General features: G+C 52.3%; 11 protein-coding genes across 22 annotated transcripts; 6 read left to right on the plus strand and 5 right to left on the minus strand.

Moving 5' to 3' along the window:
* Nucleotides 1-216: 216 nt before the first annotated feature.
* On the plus strand, nucleotides 217-6,412 carry KVP18_003452 (uncharacterized protein; the record flags this gene model as incomplete). Of its 7 annotated transcripts, XM_067955201.1 has the most annotated exons (12): nucleotides 217-724; nucleotides 754-1,020; nucleotides 1,047-1,331; nucleotides 1,361-1,912; nucleotides 1,941-2,106; nucleotides 2,134-2,615; nucleotides 2,642-3,717; nucleotides 3,748-4,620; nucleotides 4,648-4,730; nucleotides 4,759-5,088; nucleotides 5,117-6,262; nucleotides 6,289-6,412. In XM_067955201.1, 12 exons carry the CDS (start codon nucleotides 217-219, stop codon nucleotides 6,410-6,412), a joined length of 5,892 nt encoding a protein of 1,963 aa, XP_067805680.1. The 7 variants fall into 7 exon arrangements, with proteins under 7 accessions (XP_067805680.1, XP_067805679.1, XP_067805681.1 ...); XM_067955204.1 differs by lacking the exons at nucleotides 217-724; nucleotides 754-1,020; nucleotides 1,047-1,331; ... (5 more) ...; nucleotides 4,648-4,730; nucleotides 4,759-5,088 and having other exon boundaries at nucleotides 5,127-6,262; XM_067955200.1 differs by lacking the exons at nucleotides 1,047-1,331; nucleotides 1,361-1,912; nucleotides 1,941-2,106; ... (5 more) ...; nucleotides 5,117-6,262; nucleotides 6,289-6,412 and having other exon boundaries at nucleotides 217-786.
* Nucleotides 6,413-6,441: 29 nt separating this feature from the next.
* KVP18_005066 (uncharacterized protein) lies at nucleotides 6,442-7,050 on the plus strand (the record flags this gene model as incomplete). The annotated part of the gene is made up of 3 exons (XM_067949409.1): nucleotides 6,442-6,596; nucleotides 6,626-6,826; nucleotides 6,855-7,050. The coding sequence occupies 3 exons, from the start codon at nucleotides 6,442-6,444 to the stop codon at nucleotides 7,048-7,050; spliced, it is 552 nt and encodes a 183-aa protein (XP_067805715.1).
* Nucleotides 7,051-7,131: 81 nt separating this feature from the next.
* On the plus strand, nucleotides 7,132-8,468 carry KVP18_003469 (uncharacterized protein; the record flags this gene model as incomplete). 3 transcript variants are annotated; one of them, XM_067955234.1, is made up of 4 exons in its annotated part: nucleotides 7,132-7,215; nucleotides 7,244-7,636; nucleotides 7,664-7,755; nucleotides 7,784-8,468. In XM_067955234.1, 4 exons carry the CDS (start codon nucleotides 7,132-7,134, stop codon nucleotides 8,466-8,468), a joined length of 1,254 nt encoding a protein of 417 aa, XP_067805713.1. The 3 variants fall into 3 exon arrangements, with proteins under 3 accessions (XP_067805713.1, XP_067805714.1, XP_067805712.1); XM_067955235.1 differs by lacking the exon at nucleotides 7,132-7,215 and having other exon boundaries at nucleotides 7,445-7,816; XM_067955233.1 differs by lacking the exons at nucleotides 7,132-7,215; nucleotides 7,244-7,636; nucleotides 7,664-7,755 and having other exon boundaries at nucleotides 7,824-8,468.
* Nucleotides 8,469-8,625: 157 nt separating this feature from the next.
* Nucleotides 8,626-10,118, plus strand: KVP18_003454 (uncharacterized protein; the record flags this gene model as incomplete). 3 transcript variants are annotated; one of them, XM_067955209.1, is made up of 2 exons in its annotated part: nucleotides 8,626-9,713; nucleotides 9,740-10,118. In XM_067955209.1, 2 exons carry the CDS (start codon nucleotides 8,626-8,628, stop codon nucleotides 10,116-10,118), a joined length of 1,467 nt encoding a protein of 488 aa, XP_067805688.1. The 3 variants fall into 3 exon arrangements, with proteins under 3 accessions (XP_067805688.1, XP_067805689.1, XP_067805690.1); XM_067955210.1 differs by lacking the exon at nucleotides 9,740-10,118 and having other exon boundaries at nucleotides 8,626-9,717; XM_067955211.1 differs by lacking the exon at nucleotides 8,626-9,713 and having other exon boundaries at nucleotides 9,741-10,118.
* A 124-nt stretch (nucleotides 10,119-10,242) lies between these two features.
* KVP18_003466 (uncharacterized protein) lies at nucleotides 10,243-10,974 on the plus strand (the record flags this gene model as incomplete). Of its 2 annotated transcripts, XM_067955228.1 has the most annotated exons (2): nucleotides 10,243-10,776; nucleotides 10,805-10,843. In XM_067955228.1, the coding sequence occupies 2 exons, from the start codon at nucleotides 10,243-10,245 to the stop codon at nucleotides 10,841-10,843; spliced, it is 573 nt and encodes a 190-aa protein (XP_067805707.1). The 2 variants fall into 2 exon arrangements, with proteins under 2 accessions (XP_067805707.1, XP_067805708.1); XM_067955229.1 differs by having other exon boundaries at nucleotides 10,243-10,974.
* Nucleotides 10,874-12,115, minus strand: KVP18_005068 (uncharacterized protein; the record flags this gene model as incomplete). Its single annotated transcript, XM_067949411.1, has 1 exon — nucleotides 10,874-12,115. The coding sequence occupies one exon, from the start codon at nucleotides 12,113-12,115 to the stop codon at nucleotides 10,874-10,876; it is 1,242 nt and encodes a 413-aa protein (XP_067805717.1).
* A 291-nt stretch (nucleotides 12,116-12,406) lies between these two features.
* On the plus strand, nucleotides 12,407-12,683 carry KVP18_005069 (uncharacterized protein; the record flags this gene model as incomplete). Its single annotated transcript, XM_067949412.1, has 2 exons — nucleotides 12,407-12,583; nucleotides 12,612-12,683. The coding sequence occupies 2 exons, from the start codon at nucleotides 12,407-12,409 to the stop codon at nucleotides 12,681-12,683; spliced, it is 249 nt and encodes an 82-aa protein (XP_067805718.1).
* KVP18_003467 (uncharacterized protein) lies at nucleotides 12,680-13,996 on the minus strand (the record flags this gene model as incomplete). Its single annotated transcript, XM_067955230.1, has 1 exon — nucleotides 12,680-13,996. The coding sequence occupies one exon, from the start codon at nucleotides 13,994-13,996 to the stop codon at nucleotides 12,680-12,682; it is 1,317 nt and encodes a 438-aa protein (XP_067805709.1).
* Nucleotides 13,997-14,435: 439 nt separating this feature from the next.
* KVP18_003464 (uncharacterized protein) lies at nucleotides 14,436-16,202 on the minus strand (the record flags this gene model as incomplete). The annotated part of the gene is made up of 1 exon (XM_067955225.1): nucleotides 14,436-16,202. The coding sequence occupies one exon, from the start codon at nucleotides 16,200-16,202 to the stop codon at nucleotides 14,436-14,438; it is 1,767 nt and encodes a 588-aa protein (XP_067805704.1).
* A 126-nt stretch (nucleotides 16,203-16,328) lies between these two features.
* On the minus strand, nucleotides 16,329-17,522 carry KVP18_003461 (uncharacterized protein; the record flags this gene model as incomplete). The annotated part of the gene is made up of 1 exon (XM_067955221.1): nucleotides 16,329-17,522. One exon carries the CDS (start codon nucleotides 17,520-17,522, stop codon nucleotides 16,329-16,331), a length of 1,194 nt encoding a protein of 397 aa, XP_067805700.1.
* Nucleotides 17,523-17,567: 45 nt separating this feature from the next.
* Nucleotides 17,568-18,524, minus strand: KVP18_003459 (uncharacterized protein; the record flags this gene model as incomplete). Its single annotated transcript, XM_067955219.1, has 1 exon — nucleotides 17,568-18,524. One exon carries the CDS (start codon nucleotides 18,522-18,524, stop codon nucleotides 17,568-17,570), a length of 957 nt encoding a protein of 318 aa, XP_067805698.1.
* Nucleotides 18,525-18,677: the final 153 nt, after the last annotated feature.

The raw sequence follows: 18,677 nt of genomic DNA on the forward strand, positions 1-18,677 counted from the left end.
CCCTCAGCTAGACCCTTAGCTGGAACCTCATCTAGACCCTCATCTAGATTAGCTGGAACCTCATCTAGACCCTCAGCTAGACCCTTGGCTAGAACCTCATCTAGACCATCAGCTAGACCCTCATCTAGACCCTCATCTAGATTCTCAGCTGGCCCTTCCCCAATCAACTCTCCCACGACTGATCCTTCCGGCAAAACACGAGCCTCCAACTCTGCTATGCACCACGTGGAGATGGCGGACTGGCATCTCGACTCCGACTACAACAAAACGAAAACTGACCGGCTAGTATCCTGGCGGAGGCGGAGGCCGAATAAGCAAGTACCGTCGTTGATCCTCACAGACTCCGCCGAGAGCTTCAGCCCGATGCTGAAGCCCAGGGCTACCACGTTACAAGTTACTGTAAGCAACTTTCGAAGACAAAGTTGTCTTTTGAAGGCCCACTTCAGATTCAAGTCCCACCACAAGTGGCATGTGCTGGTCGAGGTTTTGGTGATAGTCTTCTTCACTATGGTATTCTGTCTACCGAGGACTGTATTGCATCCGGTGGACGTGGAGGCCGACGACTTCCTTGGGAGCGAGGCTAAGCAATGCAAAACGCTCGGCTACTTCAGCGATCAGCTGCATGACAGTCTGAAATGGGTTCGATGGTTCGATGGAAGTAATCTTTTCGGGGAGGATCCAATGCGAGTCACATGGTTCTTCAAAGATGGCATGCAATGCAATAGTGGGTTTCTGGTTGACTCCACACCCCAGGTATGCTCAATTCGAGATACCAGACGAGGGTGAGTCCAGCAGATAGGCTTCTCTGGTTGTTAGGAGAGTTTCAAATTCACGAAAGGGCGCAGATCGCTCCTTGCGGTGCCAATTTGGATTGCGAGTTCGCGTTTTGGTTCGAATCGTGGTCCCGTTTTATTCTGGGAGGAAATACCGTGGAAGATCCAAGCTCTCTAACGCCAACCGACGGTGAGTTCCCGTTCATTAACGCCTCCAAAATATTTACGGAGTCCACCGACGACATATGTGAGCACACGATGTCTTCGACATAGACTGGGGTATGAGAATTGTATTCAGTGGCTTCGACACCAACGCCACTGACAAGTGGAAGGTAACGCTCATGCACTCCACCAAGTTCGTGGTGCGGAACCTCCAAGCAATTGCAGTCAGGGAGTATCCGTATACCGCTCTGTTCTCGGGCATAGGGAGTGTCATGGTTGGCCAGCCCCTGGAGATGTCGGAACTCACGGCGATGGACGCCATGAAAGTCATACTGATGTACTCCTCCTGGGTGGCGAACCAGGACGTGCCTGGCGTTAGTCCGCTGCTGAACGATTGTGAGCACCCGAAAGGCTAATCATCGCAGGGGAGAAAGGTCTCTTCCTGAGACGCCGCGGTCTTACCAAGCGCTTCCCTGATCGGTTCTCAGACTACATGGCAAGTGACCTCCTACAATTGAACTTGGCTTCCATCTGCATGATTTGCCATGAGGCTACACGTGATCGGTATCCAGGGCTATACTATGACGAGCTTTGCTCGACGTGGAATCAATTCCTACTGACCAGTCACCAGGCTCGGGTCGGAAGTATTTGGAAGGCACTTCTTACTGGCGACCTGCCTTTGTGCCATCAGAACCCGAACTGGTCGAGCCTAGAACTCCAGCTCCAATCGTTCGGCGCAATGGTTGTTCTATTCGATACAGCTAACGTGCTAGCGATACGCAGACTGATCATGTTGTCCTTTCCTGACGTTGACAGTCTCATCCGACCGTTGGATGATATGAAACGAACGTGCACAAAGCAAGCTGCAGATTTTATCGAGATTGTCGTTCGTGGAACGAGCTACGACGACGAATGGGCAGATGTAGACGTCACCGACGACCTTCTTAAATGCACTGCGGAGATGATCAACCGGCGTGGTATGGAACTGCTAGATGGATAACCCAGTAGTCCCCCTTTTCAACATGTTAACGGACCAAGACCTCATCGAGTCAATCTTGGCGCTGGCCACGTCTAAGGAAATTTTCAAGAAAGGGCCTTGGACAGTGTTCACTGACACCGGTGACGTCGACCTGCCCTCTGAGTTTAAACCCCAGGAAGTGTTTGCACACACGTAAGCTTCTGGTCTGATGGGAATCAGCGCTCCCAACTTCCTGACGGCGCTGTATGCCTACCTCTCAGGCACGACGATGGATCATCTCGATGAGTTCTGGGCGTACATGATTGACGAGGCCGCTGGGGCCTTCGAATCCGGCCGTTCAATGGAGGACCTACGCTACTACAGTCTGACCTCGGAAGAGGTCGCCAGGTTTCCAATGTGGTTCACTTGGGGACCGAGAGTACCGTTAGAAACGGCATTTCCCATGAAACGCGGCCGCGTGGACGTCACTGCTGACCTGGCTCACACTTCAGATTGGCATTTCGGCCTTTGGGTTTACTTGTGGCTCACCTCCTCTCTTCTAATAACGGAGCATGTGGTGGAGCTACAGAATGTGGGCCATCGAGTGATACATATACGCGCAATCGAGTTCATCTACAGCTTCTTTCTCTTCTTCTCTTTGTGGCAGGCTTTCTTGTCCCTCATTACGATGCTTACGATGCAGATTCCTTTCCCCGCAGCCAGTGAGATCTGGAACCGTGAAACACAGATGTCTCAATGGTGTTCGTCGTCACATTTTTGGCCGGGATGCAAAACTTCATGTTCGTACTCTTCCTCTGTTGTGTCCTGGAGAACCGGTACTTCGTAAGCCTGGCCACCCTTGTGGCGACGACCACCCAGTTGGTAATCATGTGTGCGGTGAACATCGAGAGTCCCTCGAAGACCAGAGTCTACGCCACGCTCTTACTCTCCCCGACCGCCACGATAGCGCCGGCATTAAGGTACTTGATAGGCATCAATAGCACTCCGTTGCATCAACTCCGTCCGGGTTACGTCTACACCCTGCAGAGCGCATTCATCTGCCTCCTGTTCACTCTCACACTCATTGCTTGGCCGGATCGAGGACATTTACGACTACGACGAACTTCGGAAGGCCAGGACTCCCACGGGTGGTTCAACCTAGAGTTCGTGTCTGTGACCTACGCCTCCAACTCCGTCAACCAGAACTCTGTCTACCAATTCAACCTTGCAGTTGAGGCTGGGGCGGTGGCTTATGTGGTTGGCGACTCCAAGTGTGGGGTACGAGCAGTGCACGAGCTAGCAACTGGAATCTTACGGCCTTCCGCTGGGGATGTCGTATGTCTGGGTAAGGCTGTCTTAGGCACCAACTACGAATGCGGCTTCTTCGACTCGCATATCCGGCTGATGAATCACATGACGGTGGAACAACACCTGCGAATGGTAGCAGTGTTCAAGGGCCTGCCCCGCAGTTCGGAGGCGTCGGGAATCAGAACACTCCTCGTCCTCTTTGGGATTCAAAAACTGGCGAACCAAAATATTCGCAACCTTTCATGGGCGTCAAGGAAGATCGTAGCATTGGCCTGCTCCTTAGTTGGCTGGCCCAAGGTTGTGGCATGGCACCAACCGTTTGAGGGACTCGATCCCTTCTTCGTAAGTCGGTGCATGCGGGTCATCGACCATCTGAGGAACGAGGACGTAGCAATTCTAATCACGACAAAGGCTCTTCGCCGGCTGCCTGTGCACGTTTCATCTCGGAGCAACACTAAGCTCGTCTTCCTTCGAGACGGCTATACGCAATTCCAGACAAATGATGTTCGTAGCCTCGTGAGTCAAGCATGCTGATCGATCATACAGAATCTTAATGTGGGCTATGTGGTCCAATGCACCTTTCGGCAGGAGGCATGTCTGACGGATTTCGTCAACCAATGCGCCTCCATCGAAGACTCCACCCTGCTTTCGGTGATCAATCTGACGGTGGACGTCGGGGTGGAATCAGACACCAGTCTACCCAAAGTATTTCGCTTGGGGAACGAGGCTCTCGCGGTTTCAGTTACCAATAATGTTATCCCATACATATCCGACCTCTACGACTCCCAGCTCCTCTGCTCCAACCAAATGTCTCGTGACTTGTCCTCCGGCTTCAAATCTCTAAGCACTTTCGCTTTCATTGACGGTGCTGCACAGTTCGACAGGTCGCACCTTCCGAAGATGAAGTCAGGTTCCTTCGCTAACGGAATGAGCCAGTTCAAACACCACCTTTTCTCCCACTTCAAGTACCTGCAGCAGCACAGAGTCGTATTCGTCTTCCAGCTTTTCAGCTTCGTTCTGGTGATGCTGGTCTACGAGTGGACCTTGGTGCCCGTCACAACTACAGGTGGCCATGCGGTGACTCTGTTGGGACCCTACCCGTGGGACAAGCTGCCAGCAGACGCAGCAATAGTGCCTGCCGCGAAGGACTTTAAATGCTCGGCGAAAATCCTCGATAGGCTCGGACTAAAGCTGCATCGGGTGGACGACGTTAGTTCCTATCTCGCGAAGAGCAAGAAACTGCACGTAATTGCGCTCGACATCAACACTTTCTGGCACAACTCCCAGGTCTACACCTGGGCGTTCCCTGCCGCGTGGGCGGTGCATTACGTCTGCAGCCACAATATGATGGGATGGCCCACATTGGAGTACATTTATTTCAATCGGCCCCAGAGCAACTTTCTAGGACTGCTCCTCACGGTAGGCCCTGCGTACATTCATAAACAGAATTTCGACTACTTCAGCTTCTCGGTGCTCTTAGTTGGCCTGTCGCCCGTCCTTGTCATCGTGACGTGGCAGTTCCAGCGAAAGTGGGACATCTACTCATCAGCCACGCAGGCATACGGGCCCATTGGAGCGTAGGGCTGGCAGCCTGAACTTCGTCGACTGGGTATCGATCGTCGTCGGGGACCTCTTGCCCACGCTGCTGATCCAGTGCATGCTGTACGTGGCATCCCCACTGATGGTATCCAACGTGCCAGCGGGACTGTATCTGTCCACTGTGGTACTGTTCAACGTAGCGTCATTCCCGATCATCTACGTCCTCTGCAGGTTCATGGTGGACAGCACGCATGTGTTGGTGGCCTTCTCATTGTTGGCTATATTTTCGGAGTTCATAGCTCTCCTGTACATCAGCTTGACCTACGTTACCCGCTTCTGGTTCACACTGTGCGTCCAATCAGTCGTTCTCACGCAGAGCCACATTTATGTGTCCCCACATCCCTCTGGTGGTGGATCTTCTGACGGGAACGAAATACGACTTAACCTACATCCACCGCCCAGGAACCGTAGTGCTTTACCTGATGGCCGGAGGCTGGTGGCTTATCTTGCTTGTGGTGGAGCACAAGAATGCGATTAGGTCGGGAGTGACTCAATGGCTTCAACGCCATCGAGAGCACTCCGATACCAAACAAAAAAACGCTGTGGTGGATTCTGAGTACCGGCAGATCAACAGCTACTTCAAATCCTCTCGTCATCTGCAGCATCTGGGAATGACACTGACAGACCCGATATCCCGACCCGGCCTAATGTTTACTGGCGTCGAATACTCCGTCGTCTCCCACGTCTGTACGAAGGCTACGCGGAAGACGATCATCAACCCTATCTGGCTCCAGTGTAATGCAGATGAGGTCACCACGATCTTTGGCCTCAATATGAGCGGAAAGCGCACCCTAATGCGGATCTTGGCGGATGAACTTCAGCCTAGGGACTTAGCGGTCGTCCCGGTCCCACCGACGCAAAGAATACGCTGGCTGGACGCGTCTCAGGATCGATACCTCCACCTCACGCCTCGACAGCTGATCAATCTAATGGCTTCGATGACTGGTATTTCAAAGTGGTGGACTAAAATATTCACCAGGGAAGTTCTACATGACCTGCTGCTGGTCGACCTAGCAGACGTTCCACTACGTGATGTGCCGTATAGCCTACGGCGCCATCTCATGGTGATGCTAACGTTTATGGGGAATCCGTCCATTGTTGTGATCGACGAACCCGCGCTTATGTGCGACGACAGGTCCAGGCAAGATATCTGGCGACTCTTAGCGGCCTGCAAGCGTGATCGGACAATTATCATTATGTCGTCGCAGCTTCATGATGTGGAATACGTAAGTGACAAGGTGTCCCTGCTGGACAAGGGAAATCAGGTGTGGGTCGGTCACCACGAAGAACTGCGAATGAGTGACAATTTCTCCCTAAGAATCTGTTTCGCTTCCGAACCACGAATGATGAGGTTGCTCGCCGCGCTCAAACGGCAAGTCAACGCCAAGATTCACCAAACGTCCACCTTAAGAGTACTCCTCATCATCAAGAAGGAACGGGTTAGCTACAAGCGTCTGCTATCGTGGGACCTCAAAGTACTTGACACAGCTACCTGCTACGCCTCGAAAGGACAGCTGAACTGGTGTTCTTCAACTTGTCGGACATGGGCCTCTACGGGCCCAGCTTCGGAAAGTTCAAGAACCCTACCGCAGATTCGGAAGACTCATTGTAGCACGAGGCTCAAGTGCGAAACTCTGATTTATGGTCTGGTCATCAGAAAGTGAGGATGCCTTACCGTTCAACCGCGCGTCCCAAGACGACGTAGAGTACGGATTCGTGTCACCCTTCCAATCCTTTCCGCTTGACCGACTAGCCAGCCTTCTGGAAATCGTAGGGAGCCCTGATCTATTCGTGGAGTAGGTCGCTACGAACTCCCCCAACGCAGCCTCGGTTGTGGAGATGGACGAGTAGTGATCGAAGTTTGCAAGGCGTGTCAGAATACTCGAGGCCTGGGCATCGAACTCGACGACATGCTGGCAGCGAAAGCAGCCCAGTTTGCCATAACACATGATGTAGCCGACAGGGTGTCAATCGAGGTCCACGACATACGACGTACGGCGCCTGAGAAGCTAAGAGGGGGCGTCATGTGAGGAAGAGAGCTCTTAATCACACAGCTTTATGTATTTGATACCGGAAGCCTTGAGCCTTCTCGGTCCAACCGTCGGTCACCTGCTTAAGAGTGGAGTGATCTCGAAGGTCGTTACATTCTACTGGCGACTTAAATCCCTTGAAGATGACAAGTCAGTGGTGAAACACCACAACGACGATGCAGGAATCTACGCCTACACCGTTAACACACATGAGCAATAAACCTGATATAGAAACAAAATCAAATGGAGGCACCGTTGACACACATGAGCAATAAACCTGGTTTAGAAACACAAAAATCAAATGGAGGCCAAGGCAAACCGGATCCTCACGGAGGCCGTGCTGATGAACGTCTTCAATTACTTCTTCTACTTCACATACCAATTCGTGAGGACGTGCCGGCTTCCAATCACAGATCATACAACATCTTTATCCTTACCCTTGTACCATTTCGGCTATCCAAAACGTACAGTTCCTGGGCATCTACTTGGCTTTCTCACTTCCGGCTGACAGATGGAAGTCTGAAAGCCAGGCCTTGGCGCGTCTATCACGTGCCTTGCCACCTCCCCGACCTTGCTGGTTCCTGCTTCGCCGTTTGTTTTTGAACTCCTTCATAATGGCGCTGATTAACATCCTGAACGGCTACACCCTCAAAGCTGCGTCGTTAGGAAAGTTCGATCTTCTGAAAGGCACCACTGTCCTCTTCACCGCACTGATGCAGTGTTTGTTTTTGCGGGAGTTTTCCTCGGTGGCGACGTGGCTGTCGATTGCTGTCGTCATGCTGTCGTTTGGCCTGGTGAATAATACTGTGGGGGGTGTCTGGAGCTTCACACAGGTCAGCCTCACAGCTTCCCTGTTCGGGGTTATCACCAGTCTTATCCAATCATTCAGGAGCATTATTGTCGTCGCCACAATGAAGGAGGTCAAGTTGGTGCAACCGGGGCATTTCAATCAGCATTCCATCAGGAGAGTTTTTCTTCATCAATAGTATCTGGATGAGCATATTCACTTTGGTATTATCTCCAGTACTCGATTGGTGGCTGTTTCCTTGCGAAAGCCTCCCTTACACGCTTCTCTTTACGGATATACGGACTTGGGTTTCCATTTGTCTAACCACTGTATTTGCCTTCGTCTGGAATCTCGTTTTCTTCGACTACTCCAGTCTGGTGTCCCCTCTCACGTATCAGTTCACGAACCTCGTCAAGCAGCTGGTCCAGACTTTATTAGGTATCTGGAGCAATCCTGGCGATGCGAATCTCGAAGTCTATCTCAGCACGCTGTTCAAGGCTATCGGAGGCTCCATGTACATCGTATCGAAATCATACGAGAAGGCGCGTAAGAAAAAGGGTGCTCTCCTGTCGCCCCTCTTGCCAGACGTGGAAGTTGGAACGGACATATGCTCAATATGCTCAACAAGTTCGGTCAGCACAGAGGAACAGGAAATATCGGATCTACCATCCCAGATGATCTGCGAGATTGAGACAATTGCGAGGTTAGAATCAGGTTTATTTCCGATAGAGGATGCGTCTCCACAGAGTCTAAAGCTAGCTCCTTCTGAAGCTTCCACAATGACAGCGGAGGACCGAGTTCCCTCTAACATTTCTGTCTGTTCTTTGGAGCGGTCAGCCGAATTTCAATAAGTTTGTCATTGAACAGATAACACTGGTCTTCCCAGATGTGATCAGATATGCCAGCTAGATACACAAGTATCAATGAGGGTACCCACTGCAAGTATCAGTGCCTATCCAAGATAGGCCATATTTTTGTGTGTGAGTCAACCAGGTGTTTCGCATCCGCATGTCAACGTACAGGCATCGGTACGTTTGGCACACTGGGTGTCAAGCCAGGAGAGAAACCGAAGAAAGGTTACTCTACCCGCTTCACTACCACCTAAAAAAACTAGACTTCATTGCCTTCAAGAAGGAGCTCCAATCGGGAACTCAACCGTTCATGACGGACCCAGCAGGCCGAACGCCCCTGGATTTGGCTATCACTCTCTTCGAGGACCTTCTGGAAAGTGGACTCTGCAGTTCGTTTCCCCTAGACTCCTTCATTGAGAAGTCCTTTCAGTACGACATGCGTCGGCCGTACAAGTCACCCTCCTACGTGAGCGCCTATGAGAACCTGTACGACAGACTGGAGGCGGCTCACCTGTCTGGGAAACACTCAGGACCGCGAGTCGCCCCTTCCAGTTACCAACGCATGTGTGTACGGCACGATCCCTACCCTTACGAGGCTTACGAGCTGATCAACGGCGGCATTCTCGACATCGGTACTAACCCGTTGCGACCTAAAAAGCAAGCAGACCTCCTCTTCCATCGTCACATTTCTTTGGTTGTGTCCGACTACCTCTCAAGGCCGATGGCGGCGCAATGCAGAGCTCTCCTGCGGGAGCTAGGTCAGAGGGCCACGCTGCTGATGAGAGTGATCCAGGAACTATCGACCAGCGGGGAGCTCATGATACTCTCCACGAAGTTCCTACAGTTGCGCTCGGAGACCAAGGCGCAGATTCTACCACAGATAGGATATCCGTACCTATATCTCGCCTTGATCGAATCGCTGATACAACGACATGACGCGCTAGCCAGCAAGCTGGCCCAGGCCAAACCACTAAACCCTAAGTCAGTTTTGGCAGCCAGGGCTCTGGTTGACGAATGCATAGCTCGAAGAAGCCGAGGCGCCGAAGCAGCTGAATTTCTCCGGGGGCTCCTAAAGCAGCTGGGGGTTCTAAGCCATGTTTACGGACCAGGGTCGTTTGACCCTGAGTACCGGGAGTACTTTCTGCACGCAGCCGTGGTCTTGGGATGTCCAGAATTATTCCGTTTCCTATGCGAGGGCGTTGACGTCTCCGAATCGAAGGGTCTCATAATATTCGAGTGGAACGAGTGAGATCTGATTTCAAATCACACAGAATGCTTGCGGAAATGCAAAGGCGACCTAAAACATTCGCTGGCTTCGTTCAGCCTCTCACCAATCTGAGGGTGCGCATATCCCTTCAAACTTCCCAGCCAGGCCAACCAGTGAGCCCTCGGCAACTAACGGACGACATGCTGGAGGACGTAGGCAAGATGCCAATTGTCGGCAAGAACTACCAGCGGAAGCTCGAACTGGAAAGATCCAAATGGCCATACCCTGTATTACCTGAAGAACGCAGGTCTCCGACGAAACCACCCGCGGTGTCAAAGCCGCCTAAGCCGCCTAAGCCTGCGGAGGTGCACAGTATGACCAAGCGAACAGTAATGGATGTGCCCTATCCGTCATGGGTGCCAGACTCAAGAGTAAAACGATGAGTCGTGGTTGTGTCAGCATCTCCATATCCAACAACGCCCACTTCTGTTCCCTCTGGGAAAGTTCCCTCCTTCTAGAGGCTCACATCCTCTCAGCTACAATGAAACGCCTCCTCAAAATCACTAAATGACTGAAGTTCTGCCTAAGTTCTGCATCTCTGACCTTCTGCTGGAGAACGCCGACAGCTCCCGAGCAGTACCATTCGTGAAGTTCCTTCCCGAGGAGAGTGTGCTGGACATCTCCAACAAATTTGATCTCGTGGACGCAATCATGCAGATGAGCGAGTTGCACTCAAAGCTCGCTTATCAACTGGATGGAGTCAAACGGGAGAAGGCTTCGATGCACGTCAAACTCAACGAGATCCTTCAACAACTTCGCATGTTAAAGGTCGTCGAGGCTAAACACGACGTTGCAGACCCGGAGCCCATTAAGTATGCCCTAACCAACGACCTCCACGCTGAGGCCGTGCCTGAATACGACGGAAACGTCAGTCTGTGGCTAGGCGCCAACGTCATGATCGAGATGAGCTACGTCGAGGCAAAAGAATTCCTCGTCAAGCAACAGACGCAAGCCCAGTTAGGTGTGGAAAGGACTGATTGTGAGCTGGAGCACATCCGCAAACAAATGGTCAACTGCGAGCTGAATATGTCTCGTCTTAAGGTGAGTTCCCTGCAACCCCCACACTCAGATGATCTACGTTGCCCGCAAGAACAAGTCAAAGATCTAATCGCTCAGTGTACGGACATACATATCCATCTTATGCATCGACGGTACTTCTCCTTCTTCGCGCAACTCGTCGCCTGCATGAACCTGTGGAGGCAACTCTGTCATGATACGCCGTCGACACGAGGAACCTAGTGCGTTCTTTGTCAGCTCGGTATACCGGTAGACGTCCGATTCTGCGTTTCATGGCCACGTGGGACTCACCTGTCAAGGAAGAGGGCACAATGAAAGTTATTAGGGTGCAGCCAGCGCCAATGTTCGACTTCGTTAGTGGATCCAGAAGACGCTGGATGACCTTACCTTCGTGGGCAAGGCAGAAACAGCCCACGCTCAGACCTGTGACCTTGGACACATGAGCCACGACATCATTGCCAGAGACCAGCTGAGGGTTAATGTCGCATGCCATCGTCGCCAGAATACGGGCGCTTCCCGCTTTTAGAGGACTTGCCAAGTGCACGTGGACCGCGCCGAAGGTGAAGCGCTCAGGGTTACGCACAGACTTTGGTGTTTCAGTCTTGTCGTCAATCGTCAACGCTGCTTCGAAGTCCTTAACAGCCTTGCTTAGAGCCTCTGCCAGAGCTGGGTGAAGGAACTTTTCCAGCATGCCGTCCTGGATGGCAAGCGTCAGACTGTCGTAGGAACGGATGTAGTTTTCAAACAGTGTCACCTTTACTGCTGTGTGTTCAGCATTGGTCAACTTCAGCGCGTCCGCTGCTTCTCCAATAACCTCGTCCACCAAGTCCTCATCAACAGGGCACCGTTTTTTGGGGGACTCCGAAGTTGCAGGTCCAATCAACGGAGAAACCTGAGCTGGTTGGGTGGGCGAGCCAACCAATTGGGCGGGCACATTTGTCGGCGTTGGTACAGGTGGAGGATAGTACATGAATGGGTACATCATTTGTTGGTATCCCGCTGGCTGGCCTGTTGTCGGCTGTTGTAACGGCACCATGTGAGTGTACGGGAAGGGCATCGGTGGTTGGGGGAACATGGCTGACAAGGGACGGCTGCCTGCTGGCATGGGATGGCTGCCTGCTGATATGGGATGGCCGCCCGAATGTATTTGCCCATGAATGTGGGCGGTTCCGTGCTGAATTCCTTGTGCAGGCTGTTCGCAGCCGTAGAGTTCAGCATTGACAATCTGGTACTCGCGTCCGTTATACGTAATCTCATTTCCATTAGGATTCATCATAATCTCCAGTACATCCTTCCTTAAGAAATTCGGTTTGCAATTGTCTGGATTATTGCCGGTGTTGCCAAAAAATAGATTCGCTGACATGAAATATGGGTGATTTCTCTGGAGGCCGTGCGGACTGACGAACAATGCCTTCTGCAGACGTCTCTGTGGTTTACACGGCTCTTCATGTTTATATGACAATCCAGATTGACAAAGCACGACCTGAGCAAATTTTACTTGAGAGATCGCAGGTTCATCAAAAGCAATTGCGATTGCGCCCGATTTGGGTTATGTGCAGCTCAGGACTAAGATTTACTCCCGAAACGGCAAACTCTCAGACGGTTTATTGCAGCATGTCAATGACTCATCAAATTTAGGAAAATCCTCTGGAAGATGCGACTCACTGCGCTTCTGTCCTTACTGGTCGCTCAAGTCTCGGCTTTCAGTCTTTTTGGCGCTGCCAAGAGCGACAGCACCGACGTACTGAGCAAACTCAAGAATCGATTGGGTAAAACTAAGCATCCTGGCCTGCCGCCTTCCGACACCCGTCTCAATAACGCCATGAAAAAGGTAAAGAACCTCGGCAAGCATCACACAGATGAAATCTGCGATGGGCAGGTCGGCAGGCTCCTCAAGACCCGACAAGAAAGGTGTAATCGAAGACGACTAATGTATCGTCCGGTCAAACTCCGTGCCAAATCCACTTGACTGGCCTTGAAAATCTGGACGCAAACCATCGTAGCGCTCTCTGCGGACTTTGCGTTCGAGCCTCCGTCTCTCCATACGCGCACTTTCCACTAACTTTTCGTGGAGCTTAGGCAGGATGACCTTGCAAGCACAATCGCCATGAGAGAGACCCAAGTAGTGGACTAATGCTCTGAGATTCTCGGAATCAGTGAAGTCGTCCCTCGGTCCTGAACGTGACATTAGCAGGCGGCGTTTGCGTAATTCGAAGACTTTGGTCAAATCCGCTTTCTCTTCATTCCACTTGCTTTCGTACCGCGCTTTTGCTGCGGCCCAGCGGTCTGCGTCGCCTGACTGTATGCATTGTTGCCTAAGGTCGTGTGCGGTCTTCATTAGCGATTCCCGCCTAGATATTAGAGCTTCCGCTAAGATCAGCTCGAGAACTTTCGCCAAGACGGCCTTGGACTGTGGAAACATTACAGCCACACCAAACCGGGTAAGCACTTTTTGGACTGCTTTTCCTCGCGGCTCAGCCGATCGGCTCATTTCTTCATCCCACCGCATCTTGTGAAGCATGGGGTCAATCATGCTCAGGTCCACTTGGGAATCTCCCACTTCAGTGTGGCAGCGCTCACATACACGCCGTTTCCGCAGCGACGAGATCGCGCCGGGGTTGCAGCGGAGGCAGGTTAGGCACTCTGGACATAGAGGTATGAACGCAATCTTGATGTCAGTATGCTGCCTTCGTTCATGGGACAGCAAATATGCCAGGCCAGTGCTTCCAACTGGGAAGAAAAGGGGGCCAAGCACCACAGGGTTACCACGGTCCACGTGACGGTCAGTATCATCGACGCTTGTGCAGACCGGCACCTTGATGCCTTTAGCTCCCGTCGTCCTGTGCTTCTGATTCGTCGAACTCGACCGTTGACGAGGTGCTCGTCGAGTAGGTTTAACACTAACTCCTTTCGGAAGTACATCGGACTTAGTCTTAATTGAAACTGGCTCTGGACTGCTATTGCTGGACTCATGAACGCCCCTCTGGACACGTTGCTTCGCATCGATTGAGATCATCCGGTAGGGTTTAGGGGGTTTGCTCCTCGATTGGGAGAGACCCGGTTGTAGAGGGGTTATGGAGTTCCTGTTCTGGGATTCATCTTTGGCGGAAGCCAGGCCTGACGCTTCAGAATTGGGGTCCCGAAACCCTACGCAATAAAGTGGCGGATCTGCTTGTGAGCTGTGGTCAGTGCTACTGTTCAACGAGACCTCCGAGCGTTCAGACAGCTCGTTAAACCACTGCATCTGTCCTTTTCTCGGACTCGCCGTAGGTGGGATACCAACTCCGTTTACGCCCTGAATCGCACACAGCTTGGGAATCGCTGGCCTTGTTCTCGTCTGGGGCCTCGGATTGTTTAAACAACTGTTTGTCCAGTGGGGGCAACTCGTCCTCCCAATGTAGCGTCTGGTGCAGTAGGGCTCTCCAGGGGTCTCGTGCAGAACTACGTCTTCTCGTGGACGGGTGGAAACATCTGGGTTCCCTGATTCCTGTGCACAAATGAGACTCAAACGCCGAAACAGCGAGGTCATAGTGGAATTAAGTGTTATTCGGCCAGACGCATAAGGAGTGCAATTTGTTTATCTCTACAGCTCTCGTTTTTAAACGCCGCTGAGCCGATTCTTGCTGAAATTAGTCAAATAGAGTATCTGCGGAAGCACAATCTTAAGTATCTTCGTTCTTTATCTACATCTCAATAACCTCAGAAGTCCGGGATTCGTAGGGCACAGCACTTACAGTGTGAAGGATGGACCGCAAATCGTAGAATTCGGAGGATACTGCTGGTCCTCGGTAACACGGCGACTGTCGTTTGGTTACCTTGACATCGTACTCGTCCTTATCCCGTGTAGTGAAACAGGTATCTCGTTTTGTCACTTTGTGGGTCTTAACGACCTTGACCTTGGGAGAGCAGCACCCTTGGGTGCGGTGAGTTGTGATCTCCTGCTGCTTTCCACAACGAGTGCGTGACTTCTTGGTGCTGGTGGTTAAGGCGGGACCATGCCTACGCTCCTTAGGGCCACAGCATCCGCGATCAGTCTTCTCGTCGGCACCATGCTCAGGCTGCTTAGGACCACAGCATCCGCGATCAGTCTTCTCACCACGAGCGCACCTACCGGCGCCATGCTCAGGCTGCTTAGGGCCACAGCATCCGCGATCAGTCTTCTCGCCACGAGCACACCTACCGGCACCATGCTCAGGCTGCCTGGTGCCGCAGCATCCGCCGTCTGTCTTCTGGCGTGAAGCACAACATTTGGTGGCTCCTGCAGCCTCAATCAACGAGCTGCCACTATCGGAAAATGACCGCGAAGAACTTTCGGACGTGAACGAAGCCGCGCGGTCAACCACCTCAATGGTGTGTGCAGATGATGGCGCTACGCCGCCTACTTCAACGTTACGGTCCACCACATGATGAGGCACCTCAGTATGGGAGAATTCAACCCTGCCATTCTCCTCTTTATAAGGCAGCTTCTCAACCCGTTGATGGTCCAGGTTCTGATTCAAATGTCGAAGGAGCCAATTGTACTGCGAGCTGGGGATATCCACGTGCTGATGAACCGTACCAACCACGCCCTTGGCTACTAGATGCGAATCCACAGGCTTGGCCACGTGAATGTCGACTGACACTATCTCAGGAGATAGTTCTCTGCAAGCGACTTCCGTATGTCCGGACTTCGTTATGTTGGTGTTCACCGTTTGAGCGATCAATACGGGAGTCCTCGTGTCGTGGTTGACGTCCACTGTTCGCCTCTGCTCAACCTGAACGGTCTTGGGTACTTCGATGATTTCGCCGCTGGGCACGCTGACGATCTTCTCAACCTCCTGCAGCTCGATGATGGGGACGTGCTTCACAATATCGATCTGCCTGTCGACGACCTCAACACGAGGCACGTGCTTAAGCACTACTTCGGTATGGGGAACTTCGACCTCCTTGTCAACCCATTGTAGCTGGGGAACCTCAACCACCTTGTCGACGACCTCAATCTCGTACTTCGGCACCCGCTTCTCAACATGACGCGTCTCCTTCTTTGTCACCTCCTTCACAATATCCTGATACACAGGGACCTCCACATACCGAACGGTATCCTTGGCTGGCATGTCCTCTTCGTGGACTATTCTTGTGGATATGGTTCGCTGGTCGATTTCCCGAGTACCTTCTGGGAATGTGACCGTCTCGAGCCGCGCGCTAGGAGAAGTGACGAAAGATGTGGCTGATCTCCCGCTAATTCCACTGAAGCCGCTGAAGCCGCTCACAAGGCGATCGCCAACAACATGTCCAAGCGTCTCCTGAGATGTTATGGTGGGCTCAGTATTGTATGACGTGGTCATGTAAGGTCCATTATGCTCCTTCATGACACGCGACTTGTCACCCGCAAACGACGACATCATAGACACAGACTTGTACTCTGCACCCGCGACAGGAGAGGTAGTCTTATATTCACCATGGGACGTCATTGCAATGATAGTGTAAATTTACGTGTATTGACTCATTGTTATGTGGGGTGAATTTCTCTAGATCGAGACTAGTTTGCAGAGTTTTCACGACGCACGTAAGAAGACAACCGCAAGAGACAGCAGCCTTCACTGGCCAGCCAAATATTTCTGAAACGAGTATCGCCGGACAAGAGGTGGCCTTGGTGACTCGACGGTTCTGCAACAGTGGCTTCGACCTTTCCTATTGTAAAAACTGAAAGAGGACGAGGATTGCAGGGAGTGGCTGCGAGTTCGGTGATGGACAACGACGGTGTGGCGGTCGGCGGTCGACCCTGTGAGGGCGGGTGAGGCCTCCACGGGATGGAGGCTTCGTGTATGGCTATAGGTCAGTGTTTGGCTGGCTCTGCGACTGTGGGATGGCCCCATAGAGCCAGTCATGCCTGAGGGGGATAAAGAGTAGCCGCTGGCGCTGGTTGCGCGGTTGTGGGATATTCGGCGGACAGGAGTGAAGTCTGCCTCACCCCTATCCCTCGCTTCAAAACACCTCTTAGGTTGAGAATCAGCTGCCGGAGGCCTAGGTGGCTTCCAGTTGTGTGCCAGCTCAAATCTTGGGGTCTCGTCTAGGAAGCTTGCCGTAGAGCCCGACATCCGAAATGGCAATCGATGTCGTTCTGGCGTATCAAGGTGCTGATTCAGTGACCGCAGGATAGAATTGTATTGGGCATCAGGTGGGGTCACCTCCTTATGAACTGTATGCTGGCCCGTGTGCTTCAACGGCAAATCCACTGGAGTGACCACTTCTACGGGTACAATTATTGGCTCCGGGGTCATAGTTCTCACTGGGACTGTGAAGGGGATGGAACCCATTGAAACCACAGGCTTCATAGTCTGCGCGATAACCACTGGCACCGCAACATCCTCCAGCTCTGAGTGACAGGCCTGCGAAAGCAAAGAGGGAAGCCTGACGTAGGCGTCTGTCCTTTCAGCGGAGACATGTCGAGAGATGATTTCCGATTTTGACACGAACTCCAGACTCTCAGAAGGATTTCGGGAGTGACCAGCACGCGGAACCTGCAGAAAACCATCCTCGGTCGGACCCTCCCTGTCCGCCTTGTCACCCTTCTCCTGACTTACAGGCACGTTCCGGCCCTGGCCACCTATTTTTGAAAAAGAGTCTTCTTGCGCTCGCGACTGCCCTATGTGCGAAGTCTCCAGTGTAGTTGAGGTCACCTTCGGAGTACCTAGCGTGTCCTCTATAACCCTAGTCGAAACAGTTCTCTCTTCAAGTAAGTACGCGCCAGGAAAACACTGACATGGGATAGCGCTCTGCGGCCTTGTCATATGCCTGTAGATTTGCCGAATTCCACCTCACCATGAAGTAAACATTCACACATCAAAGTAGGTCATGGCGTCAGCTTCAGTGAGAACATGCTGGAAGCCCTGTGGGATCACTATTGACTGCCTCTCATCACGGATGATGTCCAAGGCCGATGGTACACTCGTTTGCAGCTTCGCAAATTCCGTAAGCACCTGCATGATTCCTTGCCTCCGCGTCCTAGCTGCTGTCTCGATGACTTGCAGCTTCTCTTCATACGCCGCCGTTACTCTTTCAGAAAAAGTGGGTTCGGGTTTTTGCTGGGCCTCAGGGGCCAATCCGACTGCCACTGACAGCCGTCGGGCAGCGTTATGCAGTGTGAAGTTATCTCCATGTGTTCGAGCCGTGGTACCAGGGACTTCCTCCCACACGGCATGCGACACGCGACGAGCTATGTCGATTGCGGAGGGCGACTCGGGCGGGAGGTCAACCACTGAGTCCCTCACCACTATACGAGGATCTGTTTCTACTGCCTTCAGGTCTGGGTCATCGTCTTGGGCCCACACAGCATTTGAAAGTCGTCTTGCCATCGACGACACGGCAGAAGGCGATTCGAGAGGGAGGTCAGCGGACTCGCGGTCATCATTTTGCCCAGACCACATAACTTGAGTTAGACGAATCGTCATCTCCGATACCGCAGATGCCGCCTCGGGAGGGATGTCAACCACTGAGTCCCTCACCACTATTCGAGGATCAGTTTCTACTGCCTTCAGGTCTGGGTCTTCTTCATGTGTGGCCCACATTGCTTGCGATAGTCTTTTGGCCATCTCTGACATGGCCGACACCTCTCCTCCTTCATCTCCTGGTGTGGCTTGCCAGGCTGCCACTTCCGAGATTTTCTTCCCCATGGTCTCCCACGCTAGGTCTAAGGGGACCTTCAGGGCTGCCTTGTCGTGTTGGGGGTCTGGTGTAGTCGCCTGCTCGGCATCTTTGTTCCACGGCAGTAGATTCGTGATCCACTCGCCCATGTGAATTAATCGACAGATCTGTCGAACATCGTTGCTGCTGAGTCAAGATACGTTTTATGCAACGTTCAAGCTCTGACTCCAACTAGATCATGAAAACACAAAAACACCCTCCGCTGAAAGCTCGACACCCAACTGCGAAACTAGTTCCGACTC

Source organism: the organism of the source record quoted next (assembly GCF_019968955.1).
Source record: "MAG: Porospora cf. gigantea A chromosome Unknown PgA_NODE_92_length_42069_cov_336.395, whole genome shotgun sequence".
Taxonomy (NCBI): Eukaryota; Apicomplexa; class Conoidasida; order Eugregarinorida; family Porosporidae; genus Porospora; species Porospora cf. gigantea A.